Consider the following 20,905-nt stretch of genomic DNA (forward strand, 5'->3'; position numbering starts at 1 on the left):
CCTGCAGCACTCTGTTTTGTTTTGGACCCCATTGACTTTCAATGTATGAACATCGGTTCTTCAGAATATATTATTATGTGTTCCACAGTACAACAGATGTCATAAAAATTTGGAAGTATGTGATGATGAGTATTTAATGTTAGAGACTTCATTTTTGGGTGAACTATCCCTTTAAGTGTCCAAATACTTTATGGTGTCAGTGCACTGTATATTCAAGTACCCTCATACACAAACACACACAGAGACTGAGGTCCTGTGGAACGGCCTGAAATGAAAGTCAAACATCTAAGAGTAAATGTGCGTGATAAGCTCTTGTTCTGATTTCTCATGGGGGTTTTCCACAGGCTCCTGAAAAATCATCTTTCCCCCCTAAGCCCAGCGCCCCTCCATCATCTTCTGGGTCCAGTGGGGCTTCTCTCCATCAGGGCAGCACTGGTCTGCGACCCCATTCCCCTTCTGTTGATGCCAGAGGGAAGAACGAACAGGGTACCTCCACGCTGGAGGAGCTAAGAGCACAATTACGAGACCTGAAAGGAGCTGTGGAGCTCATGAAGAGCCAGCACAAGTATGAACAGACGAGATGGGGTCGGGACTGTGGGTTAGATGAAAGACAGACAGAGTGAAGTAGTGAAAGAGGGAAAGGAAATTGTCAAGAAGGGGTGGAAATTAGATGTGGGAAGAACAAGTTGATTGATTTGATGTCTGTTAAATGCGTGTAATTCTCAAATGTGTCGTTTCAGACAAGAAATCAAACAGCTGGTGAGTGAACTGGATGAGGAGAAGAGGATTCGTATATCACTGCAGGTGAGGAGACATTATACTAGTCATAAACGTAGCCCTAACCCAGTGCAACACCATTTCATAGTGATTAAAACAATCTTAAACCGCCAAATATGTATTTTTTTTAAATAGGTATTATTATAAATTTCATTCGTTATTTTTTTCATTTAGTATATTTGTAATTTTAATGTAATTTTTAATGTTACATTACTCACATAACGTAATGTAAGTCATTTAAATCCATCAACTCTGTTAATATTTTAATAAATAATTCTTACACTACCTTACAAAAACTTACTCTACAATTGAAATGATTGGAGTACCCTTTATATATATATATATATATATAATAAATAAATGAATACTTTCATTCAGTAAAGACACATTGCAGTAAAGATTTTTGTACTTTTTTTTACATAGTTTACAAAAACTTTCAAATAAATGCTTTCCTTGTGTCTTTTTTTTACAGAATCCTGAAAAAAATTGTATTTTAGTTTTCACTAAAATATTACACAGCTCTACTCTTTCAAACATTAATTTAACATCATTAATAATACATTGGAAATGGAAATGCATTTTGCGAATAAATTCCTCCAAGCGCATCAAAAAAGTAATGTGACTTTGCGCTATAGGACAATAAATCATGACTAACCAGCAGACCGATCTTGTTCCACAGCATCTAAAATGTTGTTGTATGGTCATTCGGAAATGCCTGAGCGAAGTCTGTCATCAAAGTATTTCTGTATAATTGCCTCCCAGTACTGTTAAACGACTGCGTTCCCAAACAGCAGCATCCTCCTGCGAAAGCAATGAGCGCATTCATTGTGTTTCGTCTGCTCGTTCTGATTGCAAGTGATTTATTATATAGGAAAATTATTATATTCAGTAGCTTCTCCTACTTTTCTTAGTGATGTGTAGTGCCAGTTTATCAGGAAGTTACGGTTTTGTTCTCTTCGACTCGTTGGATGGAAACGCTGCTTGTTTGCAAATGTTTTGTGCGATATTCCAATTTTGCGCATAAGTTAAATTCGTAACTTTAGATGGAAACCCGGCTTGTGTTTAACTGGCCACATCTTTGTGTTGTGTTCTGTTTTAGATTGAAGTGGAGCAGATTAAGAAATCCCTGTCCAAATGAACTCAAACATGCTGGATGTATCAAATGAAGGGTCAGGCTGAGGTTCCACACCACAGCCCAAGTAGATTGTGCAAAAAAAGGAACAATGTATCAGAACAACTGCTTAAAGAAAATAACTGTTTACCCCCCATTCACTTGTACTCTTTCTGCTTTCGTTTTTTAAAGAAGCTTTTTTTGCGTGTTGTGCTCAGACTGGCCGCTGACTCACAGACCCGTTGCCTGGGTGTGGCCTTACTGTGGGTCATGTGATTAAAGGGTGGCGATGACCCACACCTGGAGACAGGTGACAGAGGTTGCCATGGGGATTAGCTGGTCTCCTGCACAACTGACACAGTTACCCCATCATCACCCTCTCTGGTACTGCCTCTGAACGCTAGTCAGAGAAACATCAAATGAAGGAGAAACCAGTGTGTTTTACTTAAATACTGTTTACCTTAAGTTCTTTTCTTTTGACTTAGAGGCCTTCTGTTATTTTCTTTATATGCAAAGGTGCATTTAATTTCACACCGCTTGCAGTTTCCACAGCAACCCCAGATTTGAGGCCTTGTTTATTTGGAGCGTTCCAAACTTTTCTGTCTTTCCTATTTCTTTTACGTTGGTGATGACAATGAGAAAACGTACGTTGTGTTTTCTTGAGTTATTTCTTCGAAATCTTCTATATATACTTTTATATTTTAATGTAATAAATGCAATTGTGTGCAGATTTTATTAAAAAAGAAAAAACTTCGAAAAGTTGTTGCAGTGTTTCTTTGTTTATTCTAAATGCTTATGAACCTACTTGATGTCATCAATATCATGTATACACACACATAGTTCAGTTGTTTGTGTTATTATTGTTATTACTCTTTTATTTATTTTTTAATTTTTTTAATAATTGCATTGAATATACGTATTTAAGAAATTATGTAAGAAAATAACAATCTCACTCAAATGTCTTAAGTTTGGAGAATGAATAATAATATATAGATTTTCCCCATTATATATATATATATATATATATATATATATATATATATACACACACACACAGTACAGACCAAAAGTTTGGACACACCTTCTCATTCAAAGAGTTTTCTTTATTTTCATAACTATGAAAATTGTAGATTCACACTGAAGGCATCAAAACTATGAATTAACACATGTGGAATTATATATGGAATTATATACATAACAAAAAAGTGTGAAACAACTGAAAATATGTCATGTTCTTCAAAGTAGCCACCTTTTGCTTTGATTACTGCTTTGCACACTCTTGGCATTCTCTTGATGAGCTTCAAGAGGTAGTCACCTGAAATGGTTTTCCAACAGTCTTGAAGGAGTTCCCTGAGAGATGCTTAGCACTTGTTGGCCCTTTTGCCTTCTGTCTGCGGTCCAGTTCACCCCTAAACCATCTCGATTGGGTTCAGGTCCGGTGACTGTGGAGGCCAGGTCATATGGCGCAGCACCCCATCACTCTCCTTCTTGGTCAAATAGCCCTTGATGCCTTCAGTGTGACTCTACAATTTTCATAGTCATGAAAATAAAGAAAACTCTTTGAATGAGAAGGTGTGTCCAAACTTTTGGTCTGTACTGTATATATATATATATATATATATATATATATATACACACACACAGTAAATAGATAGACTGACAGATAAATTAGTTATAAAAAACACTTATCTAAATATAAAAGCGTCCTCAAACTAGAATCTCATCAACAATGATAAGGATAAGTAGCTGAATTCAGTCAGCTGAAAAAAATATATATATATATATATTTGGCCTTAAGGCTAACATATTCATACTTAACAGCCAAAACACTTCCTTTTTAATTTCATGGGGACTTTAACTCGATTAATTTATGTATCCTAAGTTTCTTAGTATCAACTAGTTCATCATGCTGGTCATCTTTGCTGAACATCTTAAATGAGAATAACGATGGAAAGCTCATTTCCCTTTCCAGAGCATATCAGAAACCTCCATCCAAGATTAAACTGCTGGTCTGTGACCACATTTTATATTCCTAGAAATGTGTTTGGATATGGGTTACAGTTACAGTTATGTAACATTTTAAAGGTCATGTCTGTGTGAGATGTTTTATGTGAAGGTCATTTTAAGTTCAGCTCCTAGACAGGGTAAAATCATACACCTCGAGCAGCTCTGATACACACAAGCATTCAATCCTCCCTCAGAAGTACACACCGCCTGCATGTAGTGTGCATATGGACCCCACTCTCTCTCTCTCTCTCTCTCTCTCTCTCAAACACATTTAAGACATTCACTGATATCATTCCATAGGCATCTGCTGCTCTTTATGGTATTTGATTTGGTAATTGAGGATCAGGTCTCCTGGGTGCTGTCCAGTGAGGCCTGCAGATGACTGGGTCTCCAAGGACGGTCACATCACTAATGATGCCCATGCAGAAATGAAGATGAGCCCACCACAGATATGGGTGTAAATTGGGTAAATCGTAAAAAAAAAAAAAAAAAAAACTTTTGCATTTGATAATGCATTACATTTCTTTGATCCTTCTATATTCTTTGATAATTCATATGTGTAAAAAGTTTAAATATCAATACATTTGCAGACACAATTATTGGAAATGTATATTTTATTCAAAAACAAAAGATGTATCAACCCTTTAGATGCACTTTTGTCAAGAGTTAAGTTTGAGGAACAACAGCTTGTAATAGTTCAGCATTACACCACAACCACACAGGAGTTAACCACCGAGAAGACAGTTTTATCAAGTCGTTTTAGTCTATGATGCCAGTATATCCACCGCATGTCTGAAGAAACAAATCCTGTGTTGTAATTAATATGTTTTTGTAATTTGTGTGAGTAAGGTGATGTATTATTCACATAATCACATATGTGTTGCCTGCCTTTTCCATAAACAAATGAAATAGATGATTAATTAGTGATATTAATAAATATTAAATCTTAATAAACAACAAAAGTCACATTAGAAAATAAATGTGTGAAAGTATTATTATTTTTAGTATATTAGTGTCTGACTAAGTGGTCAAATTAATATTTGACAACTTTTGCTTGACAGTAATATGTTGACTTTTATACACATACAGTGCATCCAACATTTGGTTACATCACTTGACATTTGTGAAGTCATAAAGTAAATCTTATTGATAATGTCTTTTTACGTATTTATTTATTTTACTTGTTTATAGACAAGGTAGGCACACATATTAGAATACAAATGAAAGAAAATTTGAAAATAAAAGTTATTTATTTGGTTGGTGATTAGAAAATTGCCAGTAGCAGTTCATATCATATGTTCAATATCTAAAAAACAAACTGTTGTTTAAAAATACAATAAAATGGTGAAAAAAGAAACATTGTAATATTTATTGTGTGAATATTTTTAATATCAATTACGAATGTTCCTCCATTATGACGTCACTTCTTCCACAACAACAACAACAAAAAAATTTTCTATGGTGAATTCTAAAAAGTTAGTGTTTGCTTACCAAGACAACGGTGTCAGCTAACAGTGTATGGAAGCCCAGGTTTCTTTGACAGTGGCCTTCAGCCCATCTGCATTTTTTGGTCTCTTTTTTTCTCATTTTCCTCTTGACAATAGCCCATAGATTCTCTGTGAGGTTCAGGTCTGGTGAGTTTGCTGACCAGTCAAGCACACCAACACCATGGTTATTTAACCAACTTTTGTTGGTTTTGGCAGTATGAGCAGGTGCCAAATCCTGCTGGAAAATGAAATCAGCATCTTCAAAAAGTTGGTTAGCAGAAGGAAGCATAAAGTGCTCCAAAATTTCTTGGTAAACAGGTGCAGTGACTTTGGTTTTCAAAAAACACAATGGACCAACACCAGTAGATGACATTGCACCCAAATCATCACAGACTCTGGAAACTTAACACTAGACTTCAAGCAACTTGGGCTATGAGCTTCTCCACCCTTCCTCCAGACTTTAGGACCTTGGTTTCCAAATTAAATACAAAACTTGCTCTCATCTGAAAAGAGGACTTTGAACCACTGGTCAACAGTCCAGTTCCTCTTCTCCTTATATAGCCCAGGTAAGATGCCTCTGACGTTGTCTGTGGTTCAGCAAATTCCTTGACATGTCTGTGTGTGGTGGCTCTTGATGCCTTGACCCCAGCCTCAGTCCATTCCTTGTGAAGTTCATTCAAATTTTTGAATCGATTTTGCTTGACAATCCTCATAAGGCTGTGGTTCTCATGGTTGGTTGTGCATCTTTTTCTTCCACACTTTTTCCTTCCACTCAACTTTCTGATAACATGCTTGGATACAGCACTCTGTGAACAGCCAGCTTCTTTGGCAATGGATGTTTGTGGCTTACCCTCCTTGTGAAGGGTGTCAATTAATGACTGTACAACTGTCAGATCAGCAGTCTTCCCCATGATTGTGTAGCCTAGTGAACCAAACTGAGAGACCATTTTGAAGGCTCAGGAAACCTTTGCAGGTGTTTTGAGTTGATTAGCTGATTGGCAAGACACCATATTCTAAGTTTTTAAAATTGATTGATGGTTTTTGTTCAATGTGAGCCAAAATCATCACAATTAAAAGAACCAAAGACTTAAACTACTTCAATCTGTATGCATGGAATTTATTTAATACACGAGTTTCAAAATTTGAGTTGAATTACTGAAATAAATTAACTTTTCCATGACATTCTAATTTATTGAGATGCTCTTTGTATGTGTAAAAGACAGAGAACATCAAGGTACATATCATTCGCGGATATTTTACGAGTTTTCAGTGTGCATAATTTTTCAGTAACACGAAAAGTGTGAAAACATTTTTAAGTTTGTGTTTTTAAGATAGAGCATAAAGCGCTAGATTAAAGAACAAAACAAAAGCAGTCTGTTGTTTTGTAAAAAAAAAAAAAAAAAAATTAATATCTAAAATGTCATTTTCAGCATTGCTATTAAAAACAATACAGAAGTTCAGATGTGGTGGAAATGATAAGTTCAGAAAGAAAAAAAGACACAATTCGTTTGAAGGTATGTTGGAGCGTGTGAAAAGTTTCCACGAAGAATATCAAGGTATTTTTGGACTAGTCCGGTTCCGAATATTATCTAATCTGAAATCAAACGAAAATTACAGTTAAATAAACCAGTTTGGCGAGCTGGAATCCTGGACCTGACGTAGCTCTGTTTGCCATGCGCGTTAACACGGACAAGTTTTATATTTAGACATCTGCTCCAGATGAATTAATAGTGACTGTACTTGCAGTAACCGCCGCGAGCTGCTCTAGATTTGCGCAGTTTTTGCCTCGCTTGTGAAATATACACACGCCTGAACGGAAGGACACACGTTTGAGGAAATGATCGGATGTTGCATTTTGCAGAAAGGGCAGAAGGAATGACTTCCTCAAATAGGATGGTAACGCGTGTCTTTGGAGACATAGCGCGCGCGGTGCGCCTCAAGTTTGTCTGACTTTCTGCACCGAATTAACAAATCGTTTCGTGTAATTGCATAACCGCTGGCGCAAACGAGATCAAACTGGACCACATTGTAATATGTAGTGATGCGCGCTGCTTTAATAAATCGCAAGACGCTGGACGTTACAGCCACGAGCCTCTCTGTGCCACAGGTGCACACTAAACTTTGGTTATTCATTATTGATTAACGGCGGAAAGAAAAGGAGGAACGCGCACAAACAATTACTCGCACTATGGAGATGATGTCCAATCAACCTACAGCAGAGGCTGGTGGCGACCACACCGCTGTGGCTTCTATGTCTGCAGGCGTGGAGAGGGCTGATTTGACCAGCCCGAGTCCGGTGACCAAACAGAGGTCCCTGCGGGCTGTTTATGTGTTGAATGATGGACTGAAGGCAGTGGCCGCTAACAGCCCGGAATCCGGGGCGCTCCAGTGTCTCCAGCGCGCCTGCGACGCGGAAAGTGCCATATTAACCACAGTAACTTTCGGACGATTAGATTTTGGGGAGACAACAGTGCTCGATACATTTTATGACGCAGGTAAGTTAACACAGCAAGGCTTTGTGGTACGCGAGAATAATTCCTGCAGCCCCTTAATACTACTTTCTGGATGTCTCCCTAAACTGGCACTACCGGTACAGCTCTTATAGTTTTTCAGAATGGACTTATTGAAGTTGAATCAGGTGTGATGGATTAAGGAAACATCCTTAATGAGTACTTTTGGGGGGCCTCCAGAGATCAGGGTTCCCACAAAGCAGCCATCTCTGCAGTATGTAGAAGAATAGAAACTATTGGCACATATCATTATAGATTTAGAGCTTGATTATGTTATTGAATTAATAATACTTAACAATAGTCTACTTTATTGTTTCCAACGAGAAATATGTAGAAATGTAAGTAATAGTGAAAGAAATATGTAAATGAAGAGTAGTAATATGCAAAAGAAAAAACTTTGGAAGGGTGTTATTAGAGTCATGATATCACTGCCTCCAGCACATTCCTTGATTTCATTTCCATGAATTTACTGGACGGTCTAGTATGAAGTCTCTCTCAAGCAGGTTTGGCTGCACGCGTTACTCTGAGTGATCAAAAACCTCTTACATCTGAGCTTTGGGAGGGTGAAAAGGGCAACTTTTTTCAAGTTTGATCCTGTGCATTTTTGTGCATGCAGAATGTAGTTCATGTGCAACACTTCTTCTGGGAAAGAACTCCAGAGGACCATTAAAAAAAAGTACATTTTAGAGCTGAAACTTTGTATCCCGGTTTTTCAAAACAGAAGTGAACAAAACAATTTTAAATATCCTCCCTATATAGCATTCTACAGATCTATTTCTTGTAATTGTATCACCCCCCATCACCCTTTTCCTTATAAGACTGAGTCATGCATCAGCTCCTGGTTACATCAAGTCTGGTCTTGTATTACACTGTTGCGTGGCTTTCAAACACATTTTCAGATGTTTGCATAGTTTCCATAGAATAAGCACAGATTGTGTTTGACTGGAAATGAACAAATATAGCCATATGCAGTAGAACAAATATGCCCTTAGGACTACTTTAAACAGACAAAAGGTTATTTAAAGATTTTATAATGTGTGATTTAATGGAAAGTCATAATAAACAAACAAAAAAAACACTGATAGAATTTTAAATAAATGATTGCTTCTTAAAGAACATGCATTAAGCTACACAGCTCACTGTACTGTTCTGCAGTAGTGGGATTGTGTACTCTATGGTTTTCTCGCATGCTTACTGTCTGTGATTGATTTCAGACATTGCAGTTGTAGACATGAGCGATGTGTTCAGACAGCCCTCTCTCTTTTATCACCTCGGTGTGCGTGAGAGCTTTGACATGGCCAACAATGTCATCCTCTACCATGACACGGACCTTGACACGGCACAGTCACTTAAGGTGAGAGTTACAGTCTAATACACACACAAACACAGATATGTTGACTTAGCAATCTAAAAAAGGACATATCATAGATTGTGTCATTTTCAGATGTTCAGTGGTTTCAAGAAGGCCGTTTGTAGGTTGACTTCTCCAAAAAAAAAAAATAACTCTGGGGTTTTTTGCTATTTTTTTAAATCAAATATAGCTTATGAATGACATATTCTTCTCATAACTTTTCTAAATGCCGCCACACAAACACTAAGAAGGATTGGTGGGGGGGTTATACCTTCAGGCCTATAGTTACACTCACATTTGGTATGTTTGTCATTTGTACAAAGTGGCGGCCCACTACCAGATCTTGACCTGCTATTCTCAGCTTAGCTAGGGGTTTATCTTTTCTGGGCACTGGACATTAAAGCTGCCAGAACAACACAGTCTGTATTTGAGCTAAGGCATGCAGTCAGTCCCAGGACAGCTGCACATGAACACGATTCACCAGAGACATTGGAGAGCATGTATTCTAGCATACTGAGATGATAACAATCATGCATGGGGTAGTGTCATGTGATATGTTTGTGTATTTGTTAATGTTCTGTGATGCTGCTGTGCCCAACTGTTTCAGTCAGGGTTCATTCACTGCATCACATGGCCATCATTCATGGAATAAAAATATTAATAAATGACATGATGACAAAACTTCCCAGGTGCTGTGGTCATGTGAAATAAAGTAATATACATGCATGTTTGGAGAGTTGTGTAATTGTTTTCCTTTCTTTTTTCTCGCATAGGACATGGTGGCACAGAAAAACACAGTAAGTATCAAAAAACTCTTTGCAAGACTAGTAATCTGATGAGGGTGGTGGACAGGCTGGCATTCATTGTTGGTGTGCCAAGAGCTTTGTGTATGGGACTATTTTTGGAGCTCTTGTGACATATGTGTTCTTGCTCTTCTGTGTCAGTCTATATCCAGAACTCTACACAGTGAGCAGATCATTTCCTGTACTCTACTTTATGGACATGCACTAATCTGTGGAAGGTTCTGGTGGCTCATTGTGTCCAAGTCGGAAGACTATTGCTGATTCAGATGAACTCATAAGGGCTCTCAAGGGCTACATTCACACTGCAGGCTGGAACAGGCTGCGACCTGTATCTGATCTTTTCATGACAGTCTGAACGACACAGATCCGATCTTTTCAGATGTGACCCAGGCCACTTATGTGGTCCTGAATCCGATACGTATCCGATCTTTTGAAATGCGACCTCCGTCGAACGGCTAGGCCACATGTATCCGACCCGTACGTCATTGATACGCTACAAACGTCATAATTCTGCGTTGAAGTAGGCGGGAACGAGAAGATAAACTGATGAATTCTGTATTAGTGAAGCCACTCACATCAGTATCCCACCACTCCTGGCTGCGACTCCGCACCCACACGTTTCTCTGTACCGACGTTGCTAACACTGCTCCACAAAACGCCATGGCCAAAAACCTTGCTCTCCTCCTTCTTTTTAATTTTCTTCTTAAAACGAGAAGATTGTATTTGTGCTGGCTCCGTTGGGAAAATAACTTTAATATTGCAAAAAGAGCTCCGCTGTTGACTACACTGTTGTTGACATCCATGTTTAACGTTAGCTACTTCCGCAAACAACAAGTGACGTCGTTGAGCGTTGAGTACTCTTCTGCGCATGCGGGTCACTTCTGGGTCATTTCACGTTCACACAGGAGATCACAAAAGGTCGCATTTAATTGGAAATGTGAACAGCCTTGCAAAAAAAATCGCATTTTTAAAAAAAATCGGAATTGAGCATTAAGCCCTGCAGTGTGAACGTAGCCAAGGTGTCATGGCACTTTGAGTTAGTGGGTGTTAGTGGTTTTAATAAAGGAGAGGGTCATTGAGTGCATGTCTTTGAATAAACCTCTTAAATTGAATGGCTGCTGAGAAGAAGCTGACCTTGACAGCATTCAGTAAGTGTGTACATTGTATAACATTTATGAATATGATTAATTGAAATGGCTCAGAATCAAGCAAAGGATTTGTTAACTTTTTATCATTAGTTATGTGAACAGAATTGAAATGATGTGTTTGCCCTTATTCTACATTTTCTTAGAGTGCCCCTATTATGCCTTTCATGCAATGTGTAATGAAGCTGTGTGAGAATGTAAGTGTAACTTGCATGCATGTAAACCTATTGTTGGAGACCCCCAAAACAACATTAGAAACACAGGAACTTTGTTTGTTCTGCGGGTCATTGTTTTTCATGCAGTTACAATGGGTATTGAATATTTTAAGAGCTTTAAAAAGCATGCAAAAGAACCATTTAGCACTATTCAAAGTCTCCCTGTGTCATATGATAGCTTTGTATGAGGAACAGGGTGAAATTCAATTCTGTATTTGTGATAATTAGTAGCTGTTGACCATGGTCAGTTTATGAGTGATCCATTCAGGCTAATGAATCAACCACTTCATTGAGAAGATTTGACAAAAGAATGATTAGTTTAGGAATCGCTACTTCTCTCATGAACACCAAGGAAAACTAGGGCCAATGTCAAGGATTTCAGAGAAATATTATTAATTATTGCTTAAATGTACAGTATGTTTGTTCCACACACCAGTGTGGTTAAGTAGTTTTTACATACTATTATAGTAATTATTAATTATTTTAGTTTGATATTTTATTTAATTTCACTTGAATTTTTATTACTTATGCTATATGCTTTTGTCATTTTTAATTATTTTTATTTAAGTAATTTTAGTTACAGTTTGTCGGCAATGCAATTTTTGCAATCGTTTTTTCAAAAAAAATTTCATGTAATATTTATTTTCTATCTGCTTTATTTAAAAAAAAATTATACTTTATTTCATTACTTTATTTTTTAATGCACCTTCAAGGTTTTTGCATCTCCTTGGCTTACTTATTCATCTGTAATTTCTTGTTTCCATTAATACTCTATAGTCTGTATATTCTGTCATTCTCTTTTTCTCTTTTCCTTTCAGTACCCTTCACTGTTTGCTCTCCTTTTCTTTCTTTCTCTCTTTTTTGTCTGTTATCTGGAGTAGGCTGCAAGGCCAGTTAAAATAGGATTTCCATGGGTCCAGTTGCCTTCCGAGTACAGGGGCTCCGGCCTAAGAAACAAAGTAGGTGCTATGAGCATTCTAGTGCATGCTGGGAAAATCCCATATGCATGTGTCAGAATGAGAGTGACGAATGATGTCTGTTACTATCTGACTCATTTTGTCTGGCTGACATTAAGTGCTCTGAATCAAAGTCAGTGAGTTATTTATTGCTGAGACACTTGGTTACTTTTAAATGATTAATCATTATTCTTAAGTGGATCCAAAGGCTTTAGGTGCCTAACAAACCACAGATTTGTATAATATCATGTACACCTGATTTTAATGATCTCATTCTTTTTTTGTTTTGGAGGATTCTGTATTATGTAAAATAACAATAAAGAAATAAAATACGGTATATACTTCATACATATATTTTTTATGGGTTTTTTTTCCTGACCCCTTAGAAGCCTCTTGCGACCTCCTTTTGAAAGAGATCATGCTTTAGCTGAGAGTGTCAGGATTTGCTAAGTATTCATTCGTACACCAAAGCCTTAAAATGTATGATGACTGTTTGACATGAAAGAGGCTTGGCTTTAGGTGACCCTTTACATTTGAGGTGTTGATGTGGCAGAGTGCTAAGATGTGCTTTGGCCCCGTCCTCTGTTTTGCTCTGGAATTCTAGGACAGTACATGATCACAAAGGTGTTAACAAGATTTCCTTGACGCTTCGAATTTCTTGGCTGCCAGCTGCTGAGTACATGATCACTAATGCACAGGCAGTCTGTACTTCTACAGTGTTGCAGACAGTCATGAATTATACATCATGACTAAGAATAGGTCTATATTGCATTTTTAATGCACAAATTTAGAATTTGTGTATCTTTTTTAGGCCTCCAGCGGGAACTACTATTTCATCCCCTACTTGATGATGCCCAACAACGAGTACTTGTGCTGTGAGAACGTGGCCCAGCGTAGAGCATCGGAATACATGCAGCCCAACTGGGACAACATTCTTGGACCTCTGTGCGTCCCATTGGTTGACCGCTTCGTCAGTTTGCTCAAAGACATTCATGTCACGTCTTGGTAAGTTTTGGCAGGATGCCCGTTCTCAGACAATCATTTACAGAGTTACGTAATGGTGTCACATCTAGCTTAACATAAATCAATATTACATGAAAAATTAATATAAATTACTTATAAAAAATTGATTTGCAGTGGAATTCTGTGTCTTGTGTTCATCATGGATCTAAATAAGGTGTCAAATGATCCTCAAGAAACACATCTTCTTGTCCCTGGTGTGAAGAAATGGGACTCAACCCAAATTGGATGTAGCGCTCATATTATATCTTCAAGACAGACATGCACATGTGCATGAAAGATTTATTAGGAACTCCATAAGTGTCAGGGTGTCCTTTCACCTGGAGCTCAGATATCAGAAGTCTAGAACATCACTGTAGATCATAGTGCCAAGATTTTCACATCCTGTGTAGCCAGATTTGGACTATTATGAAGTCTAACCCACTTTGATGGTCAGTGAATTTCGGTGGTCTGTGAGCGTCCCATTTGTAGGTGAGAGCACCTATGAATTTATCTGTGAAAACTAAACCCCATCTTCTTTCTCCCTCACAGTGCTTCATACAAAGACACCCTACTGAACGACATCCGAAAAGCTCGAGATAAATACCAGGGTGAGGAGCTGGCAAAGGAGCTTTCCCGTATCAAACTCCGCATCGACAACACTGAGGTTTTGACTCAGGACATTGTTATGAACCTGCTTTTCTCCTACAGAGATATACAGGTATGTAGTATAAACAAAGCACATCTAAACATCAAAAAACATTACTGGTGGTTTAAATGGTCTTTGGTGTGTGTTTTCAGGACTATGATGCTATGGTTAAATTGGTACAGACCATTGAGATGTTGCCCACCTGTGACTTGGCCGACCAGCCCATGATTCAGTTCCACTATGCTTTTGCGCTCAATAGGTGACCACAAATCTGCATTGTGTGGTATATTTTCCTATTCATATGCTTGGCAAACAGACATTTATCTTTAACAGCCCTTTGACCTCAGGAACAAATGCATTTATGTTTGCGTGTGCAATAACAGGCGAAATAGCCCTGGAGATCGAGAAAAGGCATTGCGTGTGATGTTGCAGGTTCTTCAGTCATGTGATCACCCTGCACCTGACATGTTCTGCTTGTGTGGCCGCATCTACAAGGACATCTTCCTCGACTCTGATTGCAAGGACACCAAGAACAGGGACAACGCCATCCAGTGGTGAGTGAGTTAAATGAGCTTTAACAGTGATTTTTCTTGTATTGGGCATTAAATGCACTAATAATATCCAGTAATTACATAAAATGTGTGAAAAACTCTAATTATATATGCTAAAAAAACTGAATACCCTTGAAGCTACTTTAAATGCACAAAAACACACCCAGAAAACCCTAGCAGCAACATTTAAATGTTAAAAACATTTAGAAATAAATAAAATAAAAATCACTCAAAATGTCCTTGCAGCCACATTAAATGTGCTGAAACACCCAAAACAACCAAGCAGTTGCAATAAATACACCTAGGTAACCTAGAACAGGGGCTCCCAATTTTTTCCATTCCAGGAGACACCTAAACAAATATAATTCATTTTAAGACCCACCAACATTTTCTCAGTTTGTGTAAATCCACATGGGGTTCAGAGTGCAATTTTTTCACATTAATTTCACACGTCTAGTAGAAACAAGGTTTTGTTTCACAACTACTTTTTTCTTTATTTACCCCAAAAGAATGGAAGTGAAGTGTGACAACATGCCCCATAGGTGGAGCACATTGTAACATCTGAGGGGCATGTTGTAACGACCATATGACAGCTTAAAATGTTACCTGATCTAATGAAAAAGGAAAACATAGAGATGAACACAATCCTCCCATCCCTGCACACACAGCTCTCACAGAACAGGAGACAAACAGACAAGCCAAAATGCTTTACATTTCTGAACAATGAACATAATTCATTATGAGCCATTATTCACCTGTTTATCATTAAAATTCATGAAAGCGTTTAATGTTAATGACACCGATAATGTCATAGAATAGCAAAGATCTAATAATACCATGTTAACGCTATATGTTTACGCACATTGTAACGCAGTGTTGCAATTGCCCATCTGCAAAACTGGAATTTAAAACTGGTCAGTATCTTACGCTAGTTAAATTGGAGATTAAAATAAGCTTTTTCTCATTTTACATAAACACTAAAAATGTATATGAAATATACTTTTGCTGTGGTTAAATGTTCATGGATGTTTTCAAAATATTTTTATATTTTGTCACTATATATATATATATATATATATGTATAGTTGATACGGCAAAGAGTACATTCCATAAGTTTTGTTATGTAGTGGTCGACCAATATTGTTTTTTTGACAGCCGATATATATATTATAAATATTTAAGAAATTTTAAATCATTTGACAATGGATTAAAAAAAATTGTAAAATAAATATCCTTTAGATGACAAAGTGTTTTTTCACCAATAAATATTTATTAAAAAAATAATTAAAAAGGAAGTAAACACTGTATCCAAAGAACAGGGCACTCAGTATTCTGGGAAGTTTATGTGCATTGGGAATCATATTTTTCAAAAGCCAAGGTAACACTCATTTAACATACAGCACACAGTGAAAATGACATGAATATGGCAGTGGGCCAATGCATAAAGCGCAGCATAATTTAAAAACACGAGTTTAAAGTTTAAAGCATTCAATTCACACGGACCGTCACACAGAGAACACTTCACAAGATGTCAGCTAGATTCGACTAAGTTTGCAAGGTTTGTGAAATTAAATGTTCATTAGCCATTCAAAGATTTGTTTAAATTATATAGATGCATATTTGCTTAGTGCTGACGGCAAATAAGAAAGTATAATGTTTAACTTTCTATTACTAATAATATAAAAGCTATCGTTGTAATACTTTCTGTATACTTTAATTCATTTGTTTAACCATTCTATCCGATTATTAGACAGACTTCTATCCATATTTGACAGAACTGTTAACGACGACGACAAACAAGAAAAAGAGTGTGAGCACTGTGCACTCAGACGCTACCCCTCTCAGCGCCGTCAAAATAAAAGTCCCACCTCGAACACATCGGCCAAGCAGAAAAACTTCAAATCAGCTGATGCCAATATTTGAAGAATGTCGAATATCGGCCGATATATTGCCATGGCCAATATATCGGCCAATATTCAACATTTTTCAAATATACCACTACTAGCATGTGTGGAAATGTTACAAATAACCATGTTAGTTTGTGCCCCGCTCACCCCAAACATGTGAAATGCTTTTTATAGACAGTTTCCTTGTGTTGGTAGGTAAACAAATGCATGCGAAGGAACGAAAACAACAAACTCTGTATATCTTTCTGAGAGACAACAGAACTGAGTTGAACAGATGACAGAGATGAATAAACAGACCTGAAACAGCCTTTCGTAACGTTTGAATTTTCCAGTGTAATGCAATCTCATGCAGAATACAGTGCAGTGATTGGAGTGAGTGAGTTTCTTCTCTTTAATAATGCAGACCGAGCCAATTAATAATGAACCGAGTCACTCTAAGACCCTAATTGTTATTACAACCTGTGTGTGTGTGTGTGTGCTTCAAAACACAGCGCATGTTTATTAGTTAAATTCCGGTCACAAGTAATATTTCAATTTCTATTTAATGTTGGTATATTGTGCAGCCCTTGACTAAACTGCTTGTGTTTTTGTGCTGCAACCAAGTGACTTTATGCGACCCTCCTTTTCCCACTCTGCGACCCACAGTTTGAAAACCTCTGACGCAGAACACTCTAGCAGCTGCACTAAATGTATTAAAATCACCCAGAAGTCCCTAGTAGCCATATTACATGTAATAAGAAAACCTTAAGAACTACTTAAATGTTTTATAACACCCAGAACACTCTAGTATAACATTTGAAAAAGTGATTTTGTATTCATGCACGTGTGTTGTAGGTATAGAAAGGGCTTTGAGTTGCAGCCCACTCTCTATTCTGGCATTAATCTGGCAGTGCTGCTTATAGTGGCAGGACAGCAGTTTGAGACTTCCATGGAACTCAGGAAGATCGGTGAGGAGGAACACACTTTCTGTTTCCTGTTGCTCTCAGACCATTCACTTGATTAAGGACACAGGTTGCCCCTTCTCACCCTCCCATTCTCTCTCAGGTGTGAGGTTGAACAGTCTGCTCGGACGTAAAGGCAGTCTGGAGAAGATGAATAACTACTGGGACGTGGGGCAGTTCTTTACTGTCAGCATGCTCGCCAGTGACATCCCCAAAGCTGTGCAGGCTGCAGAGAAACTCTTCAAACTTAAACCACCCATATGGTACATACAGAATACATAATCTGCAGATGTATTGTGTTGAAATAGAGTTGGAGCTGTGGCCTAATTTGAATCTGGCCACATCCTCCCTCTTCTACTCAGAATTTCTTGTATAGCTCGACATTTATTGTTAAAATGGAGGAAGTGATCTTAATGCAACTCGCATTCATTTCCTCTTTCAGGTACCTGCGATCAGTCGTCCAAAACCTTCAGTTGATTCAGCACTTTAAGAAGCAGAGCACTGAGCATTCTCCTCAAAGAGAGAGACTCAACTTCTGGATGGACATTATTGTGGAGGCCACACAAGGAACCACCAACGGCCTGCGTTTTCCGGTAGTACACCGCCTCACATGTGTGTCTCGTCCGGGACCACACCTGTGTTGACTGAACAGCATTTCATGGACTCATCACTTCTTCCATTAAACAGGTGTTGATTCTGGAGCCGACTAAAGTGTACCAGCCCTCATATGTGTCCATTAACAGTGAAGCTGAAGAGAAGAATGTTTCTATATGGCATGTGTCGCCTGCTGAGACGGTCAGTGGTGTAGATGACATCATGTTTGCTGTAAAATGTTATTTTGTGTATATTATATAATCTTCCTAACTGACGTGGTTACAGAAGGGAATACATGAGTGGAACTTCACAGCTTCATCCATCAAAGGGATTAGGTGAGAGTGAAATTATTTTCTGAATGTTGTTTCAAGACAAACAAACAAACAATGTGTAAGTAATAACTAGTTCTACTAGCCTTATCTGGCAAAATCATCAACTTGTGCGATACTGGTATCATTGTTTTTGTTTTTTATAAATCATATTGGTCGACATTGTATAATTGTGCTCGTATTCCTCTTTTTGCATTTAGATGAATGCTTACTTCAGTATTGTTACTGTTTATTAAAACTAAAACTTTGAACAATCATTTTCATTCATTAAAATAAATGTAAATAAATAAAAACATTTTTTAAATAAGTTGAAATACTAAAATGACTAAAACTAACACTGAAATAAAGCTAAATAGAAATATAAAAAAAATAAAATGAACAAAAAAGACATACATTCTAAATTCTGTTCTGATTCTGATAATACAGTATAGGAATAAAAATGAATAAAAAATTATTAATAAATAATATAATAGTATATACATAATACTAAAATAACACTGGCCCACTTTTAGTTAATCTTCCAAACCACTAATAACACTAATAATATTTGTTTTGTACACTTATAAGAGTAATATTTTTATGAAAATGTAAAAAAAAAACTTATTTCTAGTGTCTTTTATTCCTTTGTAATATAGTAAACAATTTTGATATTGACTTTTAATCAGCCATAACATGAAAATGGCAGAAATCTATTAATAGTGTATCCCTAGTCTTTACCCAGATTAATCTTCACAAAGTTTCTAAAAACTAGTGCTAATTTCTCACACATTGTTTCAACAGCAATCCTTCCATTTAAATATGATTTATTCATTAAATAAATCTCGTATTCTTCCACTCTCTAGCATCTCAAAATTCGATGAGCGCTGCTGCTTTTTGTATGTCCATGACAACTCGGATGACTTCCAGATCTACTTCTCCACAGAGGACCAGTGTGGCAGGTTAGTGTTCCTGAAGTCAATCGATTAGGTTTTAAAGTCTGCTACTGATGCATGGACGGTTGTCACTTATTTGAAGGTTCTGCTCCATGGTGAAGGAGCTGATCACAGACGGATCAGGAAATGCTGTCGAGCTGGAGGGGGAGGGAGAAGGAGACACCCTAGAGGTGAGAGATTCAAAAACAAGGTTTGTTTTTGTTGGATTTGTGAGATTTGGTTACTTAAATCCTGAATCATTCTGCAGTACGAGTATGACTACAATGAGAATGGAGACAGGGTGGTTTTAGGTAGAGGAACTTACGGAGTGGTCTATGCAGGGAGAGACCTGAGTAACCAGGTGCGCATTGCCATCAAAGAGATCCCAGAGAGAGACAGCAGGTGAGATACTTATGACAACCCATCTGACCAGCAGACCAGCATGGATGTTCACAGCATACTGAATGTGGAAAAACGACTGTTATTGTCGTCTTGCATAATTGACAAACTATTTTCCTGTTTGACACTGTATTGTATAAACAGAATTGTATAAAGCGCTATACAAATAAGGGGGAAACTAATACACACACACACATACACATATGTATATTTAGACCCAAAAACTAGATCAAATGAGCACATAACAAAATGGCTAAAGCTTAAACTAAAATGAAAATATAAAAATAAAAGCTAATTCGAAATATGAATAAATACTATAAAAGTATTTAAAAATACTAAAATAACACTGATACATTCAGGTATTCCCAACCACTGCATGAGGAAATAGCCCTCCACAAGTACCTGAAACACAGGAACATTGTTCAGTACCTGGGCTCGGTGTCAGAGGACGGATATATCAAGATCTTCATGGAACAGGTCCCTGGAGGTACATGTCTAATTTCTAATAACAGAATATAAAGAATGTATTTTCTACTTTACATTTGATTTGTTCTTCATAGTCATCATATTTTCTTTTTACAGGAAGTTTGTCCGCATTGTTGCGTTCAAAGTGGGGTCCTCTGAAAGAAGCCACCATAATCTTCTACACTCGGCAGATCTTGGAAGGACTTCGATATTTGCATGAGAACCAGATTGTTCATCGGGACATCAAGGTAGCTATGATAAATCTTTTGGATCTAAATTTGGGTGCCCTCAAAATGTGAATGTTCATTGACCGTTCATCTTTCCACAGGGAGACAATGTCTTAGTCAACACCTACAGTGGCGTGTTGAAAATTTCAGACTTTGGCACATCCAAGAGGCTGGCTGGAGTCAATCCCTGCACAGAGACGTTCACTGGTATTTGTTTCACTTTTATTGTCTTTTGTTGGTTGCAAAATGCACCCTCCGTGTGACCCTCTCACCGTTCCATTTGACCTGTGCTGTGTGTCATGCATCATACATCCTGGTGGTCTTGCCAGGTCAGGGTTTTAGGCTTAGTTAAAGTTCGGTCTATCATTAGCCAGACTAAAAAGGATCTAAGGGAGTTTCATTCCTCCTCTTTTAGTATGTATAGGCATCTCCTCCATCCAAACACTGGCAGGATACAATTATAAAGTGTGTATTAGTGCTCTATATAAGGGGTTTACAACAAGTTTCATAGAGAAAGGTTCTGAGAAAAATGGTGTAAAAAATGTTAAATAATGAATACATTGATTAATCT

General features: G+C 37.5%; 2 protein-coding genes across 10 annotated transcripts in view; both read left to right on the plus strand.

The window, feature by feature from the left end:
- Positions 1 to 2,647, plus strand: part of LOC132124094 (SH3 domain-containing kinase-binding protein 1-like) — a 49,904-nt gene extending 47,257 nt beyond the window's left edge. For all 5 annotated transcript variants that reach the window (XM_059534893.1, XM_059534895.1, XM_059534896.1 and 2 more), the window contains 3 exons: positions 345 to 565; positions 741 to 804; positions 1,877 to 2,647. In XM_059534893.1, coding sequence (XP_059390876.1) covers positions 345 to 565; positions 741 to 804; positions 1,877 to 1,915 — 324 coding nt within the window. In that variant the 3' untranslated portion in view covers positions 1,916 to 2,647. The remainder of the gene's footprint in view (positions 1 to 344; positions 566 to 740; positions 805 to 1,876) is intronic.
- Positions 2,648 to 7,081: 4,434 nt separating this feature from the next.
- The window catches only part of LOC132124098 (mitogen-activated protein kinase kinase kinase 15-like), a 28,371-nt gene continuing 14,547 nt past the window's right edge, over positions 7,082 to 20,905 (plus strand). Inside the window, exons 1-19 of one of the 5 annotated variants that reach the window (XM_059534901.1) lie at positions 7,082 to 7,877; positions 9,107 to 9,246; positions 10,017 to 10,040; positions 12,288 to 12,365; positions 13,174 to 13,367; positions 13,914 to 14,082; positions 14,163 to 14,269; positions 14,394 to 14,564; positions 17,303 to 17,415; positions 17,513 to 17,672; positions 17,852 to 18,002; positions 18,097 to 18,204; positions 18,289 to 18,338; positions 19,175 to 19,270; positions 19,347 to 19,434; positions 19,512 to 19,645; positions 20,002 to 20,129; positions 20,225 to 20,355; positions 20,436 to 20,541. In XM_059534901.1, coding sequence (XP_059390884.1) covers positions 7,571 to 7,877; positions 9,107 to 9,246; positions 10,017 to 10,040; positions 12,288 to 12,365; positions 13,174 to 13,367; positions 13,914 to 14,082; positions 14,163 to 14,269; positions 14,394 to 14,564; positions 17,303 to 17,415; positions 17,513 to 17,672; positions 17,852 to 18,002; positions 18,097 to 18,204; positions 18,289 to 18,338; positions 19,175 to 19,270; positions 19,347 to 19,434; positions 19,512 to 19,645; positions 20,002 to 20,129; positions 20,225 to 20,355; positions 20,436 to 20,541 — 2,455 coding nt within the window. In that variant the 5' untranslated portion in view covers positions 7,082 to 7,570. Of the gene's footprint in view, positions 7,878 to 8,508; positions 9,247 to 10,016; positions 10,041 to 12,287; positions 12,366 to 13,173; positions 13,368 to 13,913; positions 14,083 to 14,162; positions 14,270 to 14,393; positions 14,565 to 17,302; positions 17,416 to 17,512; positions 17,673 to 17,851; positions 18,003 to 18,096; positions 18,205 to 18,288; positions 18,339 to 19,174; positions 19,271 to 19,346; positions 19,435 to 19,511; positions 19,646 to 20,001; positions 20,130 to 20,224; positions 20,356 to 20,435; positions 20,542 to 20,905 lie in introns of all 5 variants that reach the window. The other 4 variants (XM_059534899.1, XM_059534902.1, XM_059534905.1 and 1 more) reach the window with 4 other exon arrangements.

Source organism: Carassius carassius, chromosome 42 (assembly GCF_963082965.1).
Source record: "Carassius carassius chromosome 42, fCarCar2.1, whole genome shotgun sequence".
In the NCBI taxonomy this organism is placed as follows: domain Eukaryota; kingdom Metazoa; phylum Chordata; class Actinopteri; order Cypriniformes; family Cyprinidae; genus Carassius; species Carassius carassius.